Source organism: Oncorhynchus nerka, linkage group LG27 (genome assembly GCF_034236695.1).
Source record: "Oncorhynchus nerka isolate Pitt River linkage group LG27, Oner_Uvic_2.0, whole genome shotgun sequence".
Taxonomy (NCBI): domain Eukaryota; kingdom Metazoa; phylum Chordata; class Actinopteri; order Salmoniformes; family Salmonidae; genus Oncorhynchus; species Oncorhynchus nerka.
This window is the reverse complement of record NC_088422.1, coordinates 14890903-14904912: the sequence shown is the minus strand read 5'-3', so window position 1 is coordinate 14904912 and position 14010 is coordinate 14890903. Positions and strand designations below refer to the sequence as shown.

General features: G+C 39.6%; 1 protein-coding gene across 1 annotated transcript in view; it reads left to right on the top strand.

Moving 5' to 3' along the window:
* Window positions 1–14010, top strand: part of LOC115111158 (adhesion G-protein coupled receptor V1-like) — a 248439-nt gene that overhangs the window by 65539 nt on the left and 168890 nt on the right. Inside the window, exons 34-42 of the mRNA XM_065011405.1 lie at window positions 4005–4135; window positions 4246–4345; window positions 4643–4822; window positions 6913–7082; window positions 8775–8862; window positions 9920–9998; window positions 10374–10512; window positions 10834–10975; window positions 11851–12116. Of these exons, the coding sequence (XP_064867477.1) occupies window positions 4005–4135; window positions 4246–4345; window positions 4643–4822; window positions 6913–7082; window positions 8775–8862; window positions 9920–9998; window positions 10374–10512; window positions 10834–10975; window positions 11851–12116 (1295 nt within the window). The remainder of the gene's footprint in view (window positions 1–4004; window positions 4136–4245; window positions 4346–4642; window positions 4823–6912; window positions 7083–8774; window positions 8863–9919; window positions 9999–10373; window positions 10513–10833; window positions 10976–11850; window positions 12117–14010) is intronic.

Here is a 14010-nt window from a genome sequence, read left to right as displayed (position 1 = left end):
AAACACCTCTAGCATTGCTCAATACAGCTACCATAGCTCAACGCCGCTACCATAGCTCAACACAGTTGCCATAGCTCAACAAAGCTACCATACGGCAACACAGCTACCATAGCGCAACCTCATTCAACACAGCTGCCGTACGGCAACACAGTTACCATAGCTCGACACCGCTACCATAGCGCAACACAGTTACAAAAGCTCAACACCGCTATCATAGCTCAACACAGCTACCATTGCTCAACACAGCTACCATACAGCAACACAGCTACCATACAGCAACACAGCTACCATAGCTCAACCTCATTCAACACAGCTACCATTGCTCAACACAGCTACCATACAGCAGCACTGCTACCATAGCTCAACCTCATTCAACACAGCTACCATAGCTCAACACAACTACCATAGCTCAACACAACTACCATAGCTCAACACAGCTACCATGCAGCAACACAGCTACCATAGCTTAACACTGCTACCATAGCTCCACCTCATTCAACACAGCTACCATACTGCAACACAGCTACCATAGCTCAACACAGCTACCATAGCTCAACACTGTTACCATAGCGCAACACAGTTACAATAGCTAAACACGCCATAGCTCAAACTTATTCAACACACTTACCATAGGGCAACACCGCACCATTGCTCAACACTGCTACCTTAGCTCAACCTCATTCAACACAGCTACCATAGCGCAACACAGTTACAATAGCTCAACACCGCTATCATAGCTCAACCACGCTACCATAGCGCAACACTGCTACCATTGCTCAACCTCATTCAACACAGTTACCATTCGGCAACACAGCTACCATAGCTCAACCTCATTCAATACAGCTACCATAGCTTAACACTGCTACCATAGCTTTACACAGCTAACATAGCTTAACACAGCTACCATAGCTCAACCTCATTCAATACAGCTACCATAGCTCAACCTCATTCAACACAGCTACCATACCGCAAACACAGTTAGCATAGCTCAACACCGCTACCAACCTCATTCATCACTTTGCACTCCGTGGGATTCGGAGACAACCAATGAATTAATGAAGGAATGCAGCAGGTAGTGGGAGGAGCATGTGGCAATAGGTGGCTCATGTAGTTAGTTCCAGGCATAGCTCATTGGGCATGCATGACAGAGCTCTTCCACTTTTATCTGTGGCAAATCCTTACACCACTTGCTGATATAATCAGTCTCTGAAGCACCTACGGTAGCTAAGGAAGGTCCTTCCAATTGCCCTCGTCAAGTCTTATATCCTGGTTAACTAATCTAAAACAGCAGACTATGGCTAACATTTGCATGATGAAATGGCAATGAGAAATAACCAGGAAGGAAACCTATATAATCAAATGCAAGTTCCAAATACTGCCTCTCATCACATGCATCACACAGTTTACTAAACCCATGTCGAACAATAGTCTCCTTATAATATAGTGGTGTGGAATCTACTCTAAAAATAGAGTTTACCAAGCTACCAATTACTTCATACTGGAAGAAGTTAAGTTACATTTAAAGCTCCTCTTAAAGTGGCAATCAGCAGTTGAAACAATAACACAGCTAAGGGATAGGGCTGGAAAAGTCTAACCACTCTCAAATTCATAAACAGAGCTATGTATGCAAGGACTGACCATGATATCCAAATTATAGTTTTAACCCTGTTTTGAGGCTATATAGTGTTGTTTACATTTAATTTGTTTACTAACATTGAAAACAAGCGTATGTTGGGTTCTGATGGGGTACAACAGTTGAACTAAGCTCATGAGGCATTTATAATTGATATTTTTCAGGAATCAATGGGCTATATGTCATTAATTAGTCTGGTTAGACTTTAAACTCTCTTTACAGACTCACATTAAGCATCTCCAATCCAAAATTAAATCTAGAATTGGCTTCCTATATCGCAACAAAGCATCCTTCACTCATGCTGCCAAACATACCCTCGTAAAACTGACCATCCTACCGATCCTCGACTTGGGTGATGTCATCTATAAAATAGCCTTCAACACTCTACTCAACAAACTGGATGCAGTCTATCACAGTGCCATCCGTTTTGTCACCAAAGCCCCATACACTACCCACCATTGCGACCTGTACGCTCTCGTTGGTTGGCCCTCACTTCATACGCATTGCCAAACCCACTGGCTACAGGTTATCTACAAGTCTCTGCTAGGTAAAGCCCGGCCTTATCTCAGCTCACTGGTCACCATAGCAGCACCCACTCGTAGCACACGCTCCAGCAGGTATATCTCACTGGTCACCCCCAAAGCCAATTCCTCCTTTGGTAGTCTTTCCTTCCAGTTCTCTGCTGCCAGTGACTGGAACGAACTGCAAAAATCTCTGAAGCTGGAGACTCATATCTCCCTCACTAGCTTTAAGCACCAGCTGTCAGAGCAGCTCACAGATCACTGCACCTGTACATAACTCATCTATCTAACTACCTCATCCCCATACAGTACTTATTTATTTATTTATCTTGCTCCTTTGCACCCCAGTATCTCTACTTGCACATTCATTTCCTGCACATCTACCATTCCAGTGTTTAATTGCTATATTGTAATTACATAGCCACCTGCTCCTTTGCACCCCAGTATCTCTACTTGCACATTCATCTTCTGCACATCTACCATTCCAGTGTTTAATTGCTATATTGTAATTACTTTGCCACCATGGCCTATTTATTGTCTTAACTCCCTTATCTTATCTCATTTGCACTCACTGTATATACACTTTTTGTTTTCCTTTGTTCTACTGTATTATTGACTATGTTTTGTTTATTCCATGTGTAACTGTGTTGTTGTATGTGTCGAATTGCTATGCTTTATCTTGGCCAGGGCGCAGTTGCAAATGAGAACTTGTTCTCAACTAGCCTACCTGGTTAAATAAAGGTGAAATAAAAAATAAATAAATACAAATTCAGAAGTCCGAAAATGGAAGAAGCTACTGCAGATTGCCCACTTAAGAAACATACAGTTTACTGAACTAAAGTCACTTTGAAAAAGTAGTTCACTACATCCAAACTACTTCATCATATTTAAATCTGAAATGTCAGACTACAAATTGCAAAAACAGATCACTCTGATGTTAACAGAATGTGTAATTTAGCTATTTAACAATATTTCAAATGAAAATAAAGCAGGTCTCATGAAGAAAAAAAAATATTGCCTTAATTTACTCATATTTTATTATATTCTTGCAAAACAATGTAGTGTGTAGTTCCAGTAGTTAGCTACAACGCTACATGGCAACAAAGTAATTAACTACTGAAAACACTAACAAGATTTAAATTTAGTTCAACTACCACCAAGCTACTGCAAAATGTAGTTAAATTACTAGTTGAACTACACGTAGTTCACTACTCCCCAACACTGCTTATAACGCACATTGTTAAGGAACAGTTTTAAATTAGCATGTGCTATTTTGCATGATGAAAATGTTGCTCCACATGTATTATCTTAAAAGGTGACTAACGTGTGTGTATGTGTGTATGTGTGTATGTGTGTGTGTGCAGTGGTGTAAAGTAAAAATACTAAAATGTTTTTGGGGGATATCTGTACTTTACTTAACTATTTATATGTTTGACTACTTCTACTTCACTACATTCCTAAAGAAAATATTGTACTTTTTACTCCATGCATTTTCTCTGACACCCAAAAGTGCTTGTTACATTGTCGAATGCATAGCAGGAAGGAAAATGGTCAAATTCACACTTATAAAGAGAACATCCCTGGTCATCCCTACTCCCTCTGATCTGGCGGACTCACTAAACACAAATGCTTGGTTTGTAAATTATGTCTGAGTATTGGAGATACTTACTGATATTTTTTTTGAGTCATTTTATTTGAGTCATTTTCTATTAATGTATCTTTACTTTTACTCAAGTATGACAACTGGATACTTTTTCAACCACTGTGTGTGCATGTGTTTGTGTGCGGCCTGCGTTTGTATGTGTGTGTGTGCGCTTGCGTGCGTCCGTTCGTCCGTGTGTGTGTTGTAGGGGAGAGGCTGCCCCTGCTGGTGATCAGGACAGCTCCCGGGCTGGGGAACGTCACAGTAGACTGGGCCATCCAAGGACCCCGCGTTGCCAGGACCTTCACACCCACCTCGGGACTACTATTCTTCACTGGGGTAAATTAAACTGACCAAGTTGCTTCCTCTGTTTCACATGGTTTACATGCCATGCACAGTACAAGGTTTATTCGGGTGTATACAGTACGAGCATATTGTCGCTCACACAGGGAACACTGAACACTACCATAGTCCTCCAGCTGCTTGAAGACTCAAAACCTGAGGAGAAGGAGCTGTACAGGGTGATCCTGTCCAACGTCCGCACATATGGTAAATCACCTTCTCTGTCCTCTTCCCGTCAAAGTACTGAACAGGCACATTTCAAAATCTTTCCTATGATGTACTTGGATCTCTGTTTATGCAACTTCTATTTAACCATTGCGAGTCAGTTAAGAACACTTTTTTATTTACAGTGACGGCCTGGCAATGACTCTGTGTAGCATTGATCAGCAATATAGGTTACCATAGCAAAGAGTTAAGTCTGTAAGAGCACCTAAGGCTGGGGATGAGTTTGACTAGGGTTTGTATTGATAGTATCTGTCAGTTCTGTTCTCCTTGTCCCCCCAGGTGTTCTGGTAACGGGTCACGGAGCGCTGGATGACCAGGGGCGCGAGGCGGTGGTTACCATGGAGACCAGTGATGGGCCATTTGGGATGCTTAGCATCGCCCCGTCCTCCCTCAGACTGAACACGGAGGAGCGCGACAGCACCCTCAATGTCTTCATCAACAGAGAGTTTGGGGCTTCAGGTCAGTCTGGGACCTCAACGTCTTTATCAAAAGATCATTTTTGGCTTCAGGTCAGTCGTGGATAGGGACTTGGGACTAGTGGCGACAGTTAGTTATCCCTGACCACTTGATCTGAGCTGGAAAAATTCCAGTTCTTAATGATGGGAAAAGTTCAGACTATACTGTACATTTGATCAATTTTCTCAAAACAACATCAGACTTTTTGCCACTTAAGCTGCGCTTACTCAGGCAGCCAAATTCATAAACCCAATTTTTTGCAAAAATATATCTGATTTGTCAAAAGACCAATTGGGCTGCCTATGTAAATGCAGTTTTGTTCACACATCCAAGTCTGCAGGTAACTGTTATCGTATTTTATGTGATCGCATTGAAAAAGTAGTAATGTACAGTACCAGTCAAAAGTTTGGACACACCTACTCAATCAAGGGTTTTTCTTTATTTTTACTATTTTCTACATTGTAGAATAATAGTGAAGACATCAAAACTATGAAATAAAACATATAATCATGTAGTAACCAAAAAAGTGTTAAACAAATCTAAATATATTTTTGATTCTTCAAAGTACCCACCCTTTGCCTTGATGACACTCTTGCCATTCTCTCAACCAGCTATGGCTGGAATGGTTTTGCAACAGTCTTGAAGGAGTTCCCACATATGCTGAGCACTTGTTGGCTGCTTTTCCTTCACTCTGCTGTCCAACTCATCCCTAACCATCGCAATTGGGTTGAGGTCAGGTGATTGTGGAGGCTAGGTCATCTGATGCAGCACTCCATCACTCTCCTTCTTAGTCAAATAGCCCTTACACAGCCTGGAGGTGTGTTGGGTCATTGTCCTGTTGAAAAACAGATTATAGTCCCACTAAGCGCAAACCAGATGGGATGGCATATCGCTGCAGTATGCTGTGGTAGCCTGGTTAAATGTGCCTTGAATTCTAAATAAATCACTGACCATGTCACAAGCAAAGCTCCCCCACACCATCACACCTCCTCCTCCATGCTTCACGGTGGGAACCACGCATGCGGAGAGAATCTATTCACCTACTCTGCGTCTTACAAAGACACGGCGGTTGGAACCAAAATCGCAAATTACAGATTTCCACCGGTCTAATGTCTATTGCTCGTGTTTCTTGGCCCAAGCAAGTCTCTTCTTCTTATTGGTGTCCTTTAATAGTGTTTTCTTTGCAGCAATTCAACCATGAAGGCCTGATTCACACTGTCTCCTCTGAACAGTTGATGTTGAGATGTGTCTGTTACTTAAACTCTGTAAAGCATTTATTTGGGCTGAAATTTCTCATCTGCAGCAGAGGTAACTCTGGGTCTTCCTTTCCTGTGGCCCTCATGAGAGCCAGTTTCATCATAGCGCCTGATGGTTTTTGCACTTGAAGAAACGTTCAAAGTTCTTGAAATTTTGCACATTGACTGACCTTCATATCAAAAATAATAATGGACTGTCATTTATTTTGCTTATTTGAGCTGTTCTTGCCATAATATGGACTTGGTCTTTTACCAAATAGGGCTATCTTCTGTGTACCACCCCTACCTTGTCACAACACAACTGATTGGCTGAAACGCATTAAGAAGGAAAGAAATTCCACAAATTAACATTTAACAAGGCACAACTGTTAATTGAAATGCATTCCAGGTGTCTACCTCATTAAGGGCTCCCGAGTGGTGCAGCGGTCTAAGACACTGCAGCTCAGTGCTTAAGGCGTCACTACAGACACCCTGGTTCGATTCCAGGCTGTATCACAACCGGCTGTGATTGGGAGTCCCATAGGGCGGGGCACAATTGGCCCAGCGTCGTCCGGGTTTGGCCACTGTAGGCCGTCATTGTAAATAATAATTTGTTCTTAACTGTCATTAAGGCAAAGTGTGAAAAATCTCAAATATAACATATAATTTGGTTAACACTTTTTTGGTTTCTACATGATTCCATTTGTGTTATTTCATAGTTTTGATGTCTTCACTATTCTTCTACAATGTAGAAAATAGTAAAAATAAAGAAAAACCGTGGAATGAGTAGGTGTGTCCAAACTTTTGACTGGTACTGTATGTGTTATCAGTTAAGTATTGTTGGTGTTGTGTTTCCAGGGGTAGTGAATATCAGCTATGAGACGGTCCGAGGATCCCTCCAGGACCTTTCCCAGGTGGAAGGGGGTGGGGCCCTGGCTGAACCAGGACAGGACTTCCTCTCTGTATCGGGCTCAGTGATCCTGCAGGATGGACAGATCTCTGTGGCCATCCCTGTCACCATACTGGATGTAAGACCACCACCAGGGCTGTGCTCAATGCCTTTTCAATTTAGTCAATTCATCAAGTCAACGGAAATTCCTATACCAATATTCCTCAATGCCTCTCTATGTATTTTTGGGGAATTGTAATTGTTGTTAAACTTGTTAAGCTTATGGGTTCCCCTACAGGCACTCCACCCCCCCGTTCAGCTGAAACGGTGGCGCAGGGAATGCAAAAATATTCTTAGAAATATTTAACCTCCACACATGAACAAGTCCAATACCTCAAATGAAAGATAAACACCTTGTTCATCTACCCAGCGTGTCTGATTTTTTAAATGTTTTACGGCGAAAACACAGCATATATTTATGTTAGACCACCACCAAAACAAAGAAAAACGTAGCCATTTTGTACAACAAAAGATAAAATGACAAAAGCAGGATTTTTTAAAAATCATTCACTAACCTCTTGAAAATCTTCATCAGATGACAGTCATATGACATGTTACACAGTACATTTATGTTTTGTTCGATAATATGCATTTTATATCCATAAATCTCAGTTTACATTGACGCCATGTTCAGAAAATTCTCCAAAATGTCCGGAGGAATTATAGAAAGAAATACTCATCATAAACTTTGACTAAAGATACATGTTCTACATATAATTAAAAAGATACACTGGTTCTTAATGCAACCGCTGTGTCACATTTTTTTTTACGTTACGGAAAAAGCCTAACATTGCAATAATCTGAGACGGCGCTCAGACGTAACAATATTTCTCCGCTATGTTGGAGTCAACAGAAATACAAAATTACAACATAAATATTCCCTTACCTTTGATGATCTTCCATCAGAATGTAGTGTAGTGTAGTGTAGTGTTTCATAATGTTCAATTCTAGTGTCCATGTAGCAGCATTTGCTACCACTTTCAGCTCAAATGCCCAAAAAATGACTTCTGGTCCAGGATAATTTTGCATCAAAACTTCCAAATTACATATTACAGGTCGACGAAACTGGTCAAACTAAGTGCAGAATCAATCTTCAGGATGTTATAATCATACAAATCGAATAGCATTCCAACCGGGCCATCCATGTTCATCTGGGGCTGATTGGAACAGCCGAATCACTCGAACGCATACGCGCCTTCAAGCACCTGAATCTTTTGCGACACTTTAGTACTTTCCTTCCCATTAGGTCAAAGTTCACAGCAAATGCTCCATTAGACTTTCTACTGAATGAGGACATCTAGTGGAAGACATAGGAAGTGTTTCCAGATCCATAACTAGTTGGGAAGGGAGGGGGCGATGACGTCAAAGTTGCCCCAACTTTCAGGATTTCAAAACTAGTTTGGAAGATTGCCTGCCCCGTGAGTTCTGTTATACTCACAGACATAATTCAAATGGTTTTAGAAACTTCAGAGTGTTTTCTATCCAATATTAATTATAATATGCATATCTTAGCAATTTAGGACAGATTTCGATGCAGTTCACTATGGGCACGCAATTCATCCAAAGGGGAAATACTGCCCCCTATCTCTAACAGTAACTTACTGAATTGAAATGGAATTTAACCCAACTCTGGCCCACCCAGGAAACTTCACTCATTTGGCTCTGTTGGTGCTCTGGAAGGCTTGTAGATGTGTATGGATTTCATTGGAGTTTTCATACGGTATAAATGTAGGCTATATGTCATACAAATTGTATACATTTATTTTTCCAGGATGACATCCCTGAGTTGGAGGAATTTTTCCTGGTCAACGTTACGTCTGCAGTACTCATCACCACCCTCACACCTGGCCCTAAACTAGGTACGCTGGGTTTGGCCCAAATGGACAACTATGTAAATCACAAAGCTTTCTAAATGTGCATTTTCCCACAGAGATCCTACAAATCACTTTCGTTTCTACATGTAATTCTATGGGTTTTCTATTCCCTTGTGCGTTCTGTTGTCTGCCATAATTTTATGAATGGGTAACTTAAGAAAATTATGAGTAGACAGAATACTAAACAGACTGGAGAGACACAGGCCCATCTGCCAGCACTCAGTGGCTACGCTTCTTATGATTGATATCTTCCTTGAGGGGCCGTTTGGGTCGAGCTGAAAAACGCTGTCTGGTGAGAAATGGGACAGCCAAACCAAATGTTTTAAATGGACCTCATGCAGCCTGTGCTCAGAGTGACTGACAGACAGACAGACAGAGACGGACAGAAAGACGGAGACGGACCGAGAGACAGAGACACAGACAGACAGACAGACAGACAGACAGACAGACAGACAGACAGACAGACAGACAGACAGACAGACAGACAGACAGCGCTACTAAGGACATTATAAATAAGTCAACACATACTCTGACTCTCAGCTGCATGTGAGAAGTGAATGTCCCTCATCTCCAGTTCTATTAGAATGGTTAACTGACAACTTCACGGAAATGATGTGCACACTTCAATGGGACAGAGGCAGTGTGCTGTTGTGAATCTGGATGGCCAGATAGCTAGCAACAATGACAAGAAGTTTTATCTTGTTCTTGATACCATGTCTTGTTTTGAGGTGTTTTGTTCTGACTAATATGGCAAAACAATCTCTAGCTAGCTAACCAACAACTGTAATGACGTATTTGAGAGACCACAAGTGCTCATTGTGCAAATTAATTTATGTTTTCAACAAACATTGGAGACTAAATATAGTTTACATGTTGTCAACCATCTAAGTCAACCACGTCGGTTTTGTTGCTAAACAACCAACGTTGTAGCATTTTTCGATGCTCTGGCCCAGCTTTTCAGGTCATAGTGTTCATGCTGAAGATAATGCTAGTTTTTGAATGATAATATTACTTGAACAAGACCCTTGCCTTTCCTCTTCAGATACACATGGTTTGGTGGCAGAAATCAGCATCGGTGCCAATGATGGAATTCGAGGTGTCATTGAATGGACCAATACTAAGTAAGTGGCTCCGCCTAACATTGTCCTTTACATTGTCAGTTTTTCCTCCTGTCTTACCTCTACAACATGTAGTGTAGTCTGGTTTTGAAAGCACTACACTTGGAAACACTCTGTATAATTCCCCCTCCCACTGACACTGTTGCTTGTTTGGGAAAAGCCCACACTGCTCCCCTCCATCTTTTTCTGTCCCCTTTCATGACTGTCAATTAATAAATCACCCAAGTCACTAAAACACAGGGATCCTTATTCTCATTTAAATGTACATTTTAGTAATTTACTGAGGCAGACATTCTTATCCAGAGAGACTTACAATTAGTGCATTCAACCTCAGGTGGCAGACACTTCTGATGTTTGGCTGTGTGTTTTTCCTTGTAGCTTTGAGGTGAATGAGACCATGGGAATGCTGAACCTGGTGGTCTACAGGAGCTCAGGGACCTACGGAAACGTCTCGCTCTTCTTCTACACTCAGAACCTGGAAGGTCAGCTGGGTCTGGACTACAACGCCACACCATCGGTGAGGCCACCCCCCTAACACACTAAACCGCCAATCAGAGTTCTTAAATTATGTAGGGCCAGGGGCGTGCTCAGCAAGACACATTGTTTTGGAACGTTCAGATATAAAATATGCTATGTAGAACAAACATGCCTCTCTGACGTACACTGTATTCCTGGTATTTCCATCTGCAGCGTTTGACAACTTTTGGCTATTGAACATGGCCCAGGAGTTTTCCCTGACCAGGTGATCTGACCTGGGAAAACTCTGGGCCCCAACAATGAGACTAAACACATCATGCTCTATTGTGAGTTCATGCAGTACGTTTTGTTTGTTCTTCAGATGCTCCACTTCGCTGATGGCGAGAGGCATCAGTTTGTTGAGGTGCAGATCATTGATGACGTCATCCCAGAGGGAGCTGAAAGGTTCCAGCTCATTCTGGCTAATCCATCATCTGGGCTTAAGCTGGGGGCCAATACCACAGGTAGGATGTGCTGGAAGCCTGTAGCATCATGCACATTCACTAAACCTGTTTACAGTGGTGGAAAAAGTACCCAATTGTCATATTTCAGTAAAAGTAAAGATACCTTAATAGTAAAAGTGAAAGTCACCCAATAAAGTACTACTTGAGTAAAAGTCTAAAAGTATTTGGTTTAAATATGCTTAAGTATCAAAAGTATACATATTTTCTGCACAGACTGCACCATTTCCTTGTTGTTGTTTTTTTAAATTTACTGATAGCCAGGGGCACACGCCAACACTCTGACACATTATAAATTAAGCATTTGTGTTTAGTGAGTCTGCCAGATCAGAGGCAAAAGGGATGACCAGGGATGTTCTCTTGATAAGTGCATGAATTTGACAATTTTCCTGTCCTGCTAAGCATTCAAAATGTAAGGAGTACTTCTGGGTGTCAGATAAAATGTAGGGAGTAAAAAGTACATTATTCTCTTTCGGAGTAAAGTAAAAGTTGTCAAAAATATAAATAGTAAACTACAGATACCCCCAAAAATGTCGTATTTTAAAGTATTTTTACGTAAGTACTTTTACACCTCTTCCTGTTTTATATTGTGTTGAAGGTACTTTTTGTAAAGTGTACATCAGTGTTTCCAACTCCAGTCCTCCAGTACCCCCAGCAGTACACATTTTTGTTGTAACCCTGGACAAACATACCTGATTCAACTTGTCAACTAATCATCAGGCCCTCAATGAGTTGAATCGGGTATGTTCGTCTGGGGCTACAACAACAATGTGTGCTGTTGGGGGAACTGGAGGACTGGAGTTGGGAAACACTAGACTACGTACCTGTGGTTTCACACGTGAAATATGTGCTTTCCCTTTCTCCCCTGTCGCCTATAGCAACGGTGAACATCTTGGCCAGCGACGATGGCCACGGTGTCATATCCTTCAACAGCAGCCAGCCCTTCCTGCTGAGGGAGCCTACGTCGCTGTCCGGGCTCGGGGAGAGCGTTGCCACCCTGTACGTTGTGCGTGACCCACCCCAGGGCACCTTCGGCACCGTCACTGTCCAGTTCACCATTACACACGCCAACGGAACACTGGCCCAGGACGATCTCATACCCTGGCAGGGCTTTGTGGTGCTGGAGGACGGAGTCAAGTTCAAGGTCAGTGGGATCAAAGCAAAACATTTCAGCGGCCCCTCTATTGACAGCTGAGAGAAAAACATAAATGTTTAAGTTTTAGAGCAATTCTACACATTTTGCCATGGGGCGGAGAAAATATTTAGCAATTTTACAGCTACTTTTCTGCAGTAATACACATTTTGTGGAGAGAAATGTTTTTAAAATGACTAACAAAATCAACTTTTTAGCTGACATTGGCAAATTGAGTGACTGACATAACAAGAGAAACATTTCAAATATTGCACCTTGGGTATTCTACTATTCTAAATTTCAACAGGAAGTTGAGAAGCCGACTGGATTCCAAAACATTTTTATTTTGTGGAAATTGATCTGTGGACCAACAAAAATCCGCCAGTTGCCCATCCCGGGTATAGATACAGGAGAACTGATTGAACTGTTGAACTGAATAGATTGAAGATATATAATGAATAATTAAATTAATTGATTGAAGATATATATATTGGGTAATTAAATGAATTGATTGAAGATATATATTGGATAATTCAATGAATTGATTGAAGATATATATTGGATAATTAAATGAATTGATTGAAGATATATATTGGATAATTAAATTAATTGATTGAAGATATATATTGAATATATATTGATATATATTGAATAATTGATTGAATGAAGATATCTATTGGATAATTGATTGAAAAGATTAAAAATATATATTGGATAATTGATTGAATATATTGATGAAAAATATTGTATAATTGATTGAAGATATTTATTGGATAATTGATAAAAGATATACAGTATATTGGATAATTGATTGAAGATATTTATTGGATAATTGATAAAAGATATACAGTATATTGGATAATTGATTGAAGATGTATATTGAATAATTGATTTAATATATATATATTGGATACTTGATTGAATAGATTGAAGATATATATTGGATTATTCAATGAATTGATTGAAGACATATATTGGAGGTTTGATTTAATAGTTAAATGAATTGATTGAAGATTTTATTTATTTTTTATTTTACTAGGTAAGTCAGTTAAGAACAAATTCTTATTTTCAATGACGGCCTAGGAACAGTGGGTTAGAACGACAGATTTGTACCTTGTCAGCTCGGGGATTCGAACTTGCAACCTTTCGGTTACTAGTCCAACGCTCTTACCACTAGACTATCTTAACCACTAGGCTATCCAATTGATTGAAGATATATATTGGATAATTAAATGAATTGATTGAAGACATATATTGGATAATTAAATGAATTGATTGAAGACATATATTGGATAATTAAATGAATTGATTGAAGACATATATTGGATAATTAAATGAATTGATTGAAGACATATATTGGATAATTAAATGAATTGATTGAAGATATATATTGGATAATTAAATGAATTGATTGAAGACATATATTGGATAATTAAATGAATTGATTGAAGACATATATTGGATAATTAAATGAATTGATTGAAGATATATATTGGATAATTAAATGAATTGATTGAAGATATATATTGGATAATTAAATGAATTGATTGAAGACATATATTGGAGGTTTGTTTTAATAGATTAAATAGATTAAATATACATTTTGGATAATTGATTGAATGAATTGAAGAAAAATATTGGATAATTGACTGAAAATATATATTGGATAATTGATTGAATAAATTGACGATATCTATTGGATAATCTATTGAAAATATTGAAGATATATATTAAATAATTGATTGAATAAATTGAAGAAAAATATTGGATAATTGATTGAAGATATTTATTGGATAATTGATTAAAGATATACAGTATATTGGATAATTGATGGAAGATATTTATTGGATAATTGATTAAAGATATACAGTATATTGGATAATTGATTGAAGATATATATTGTATA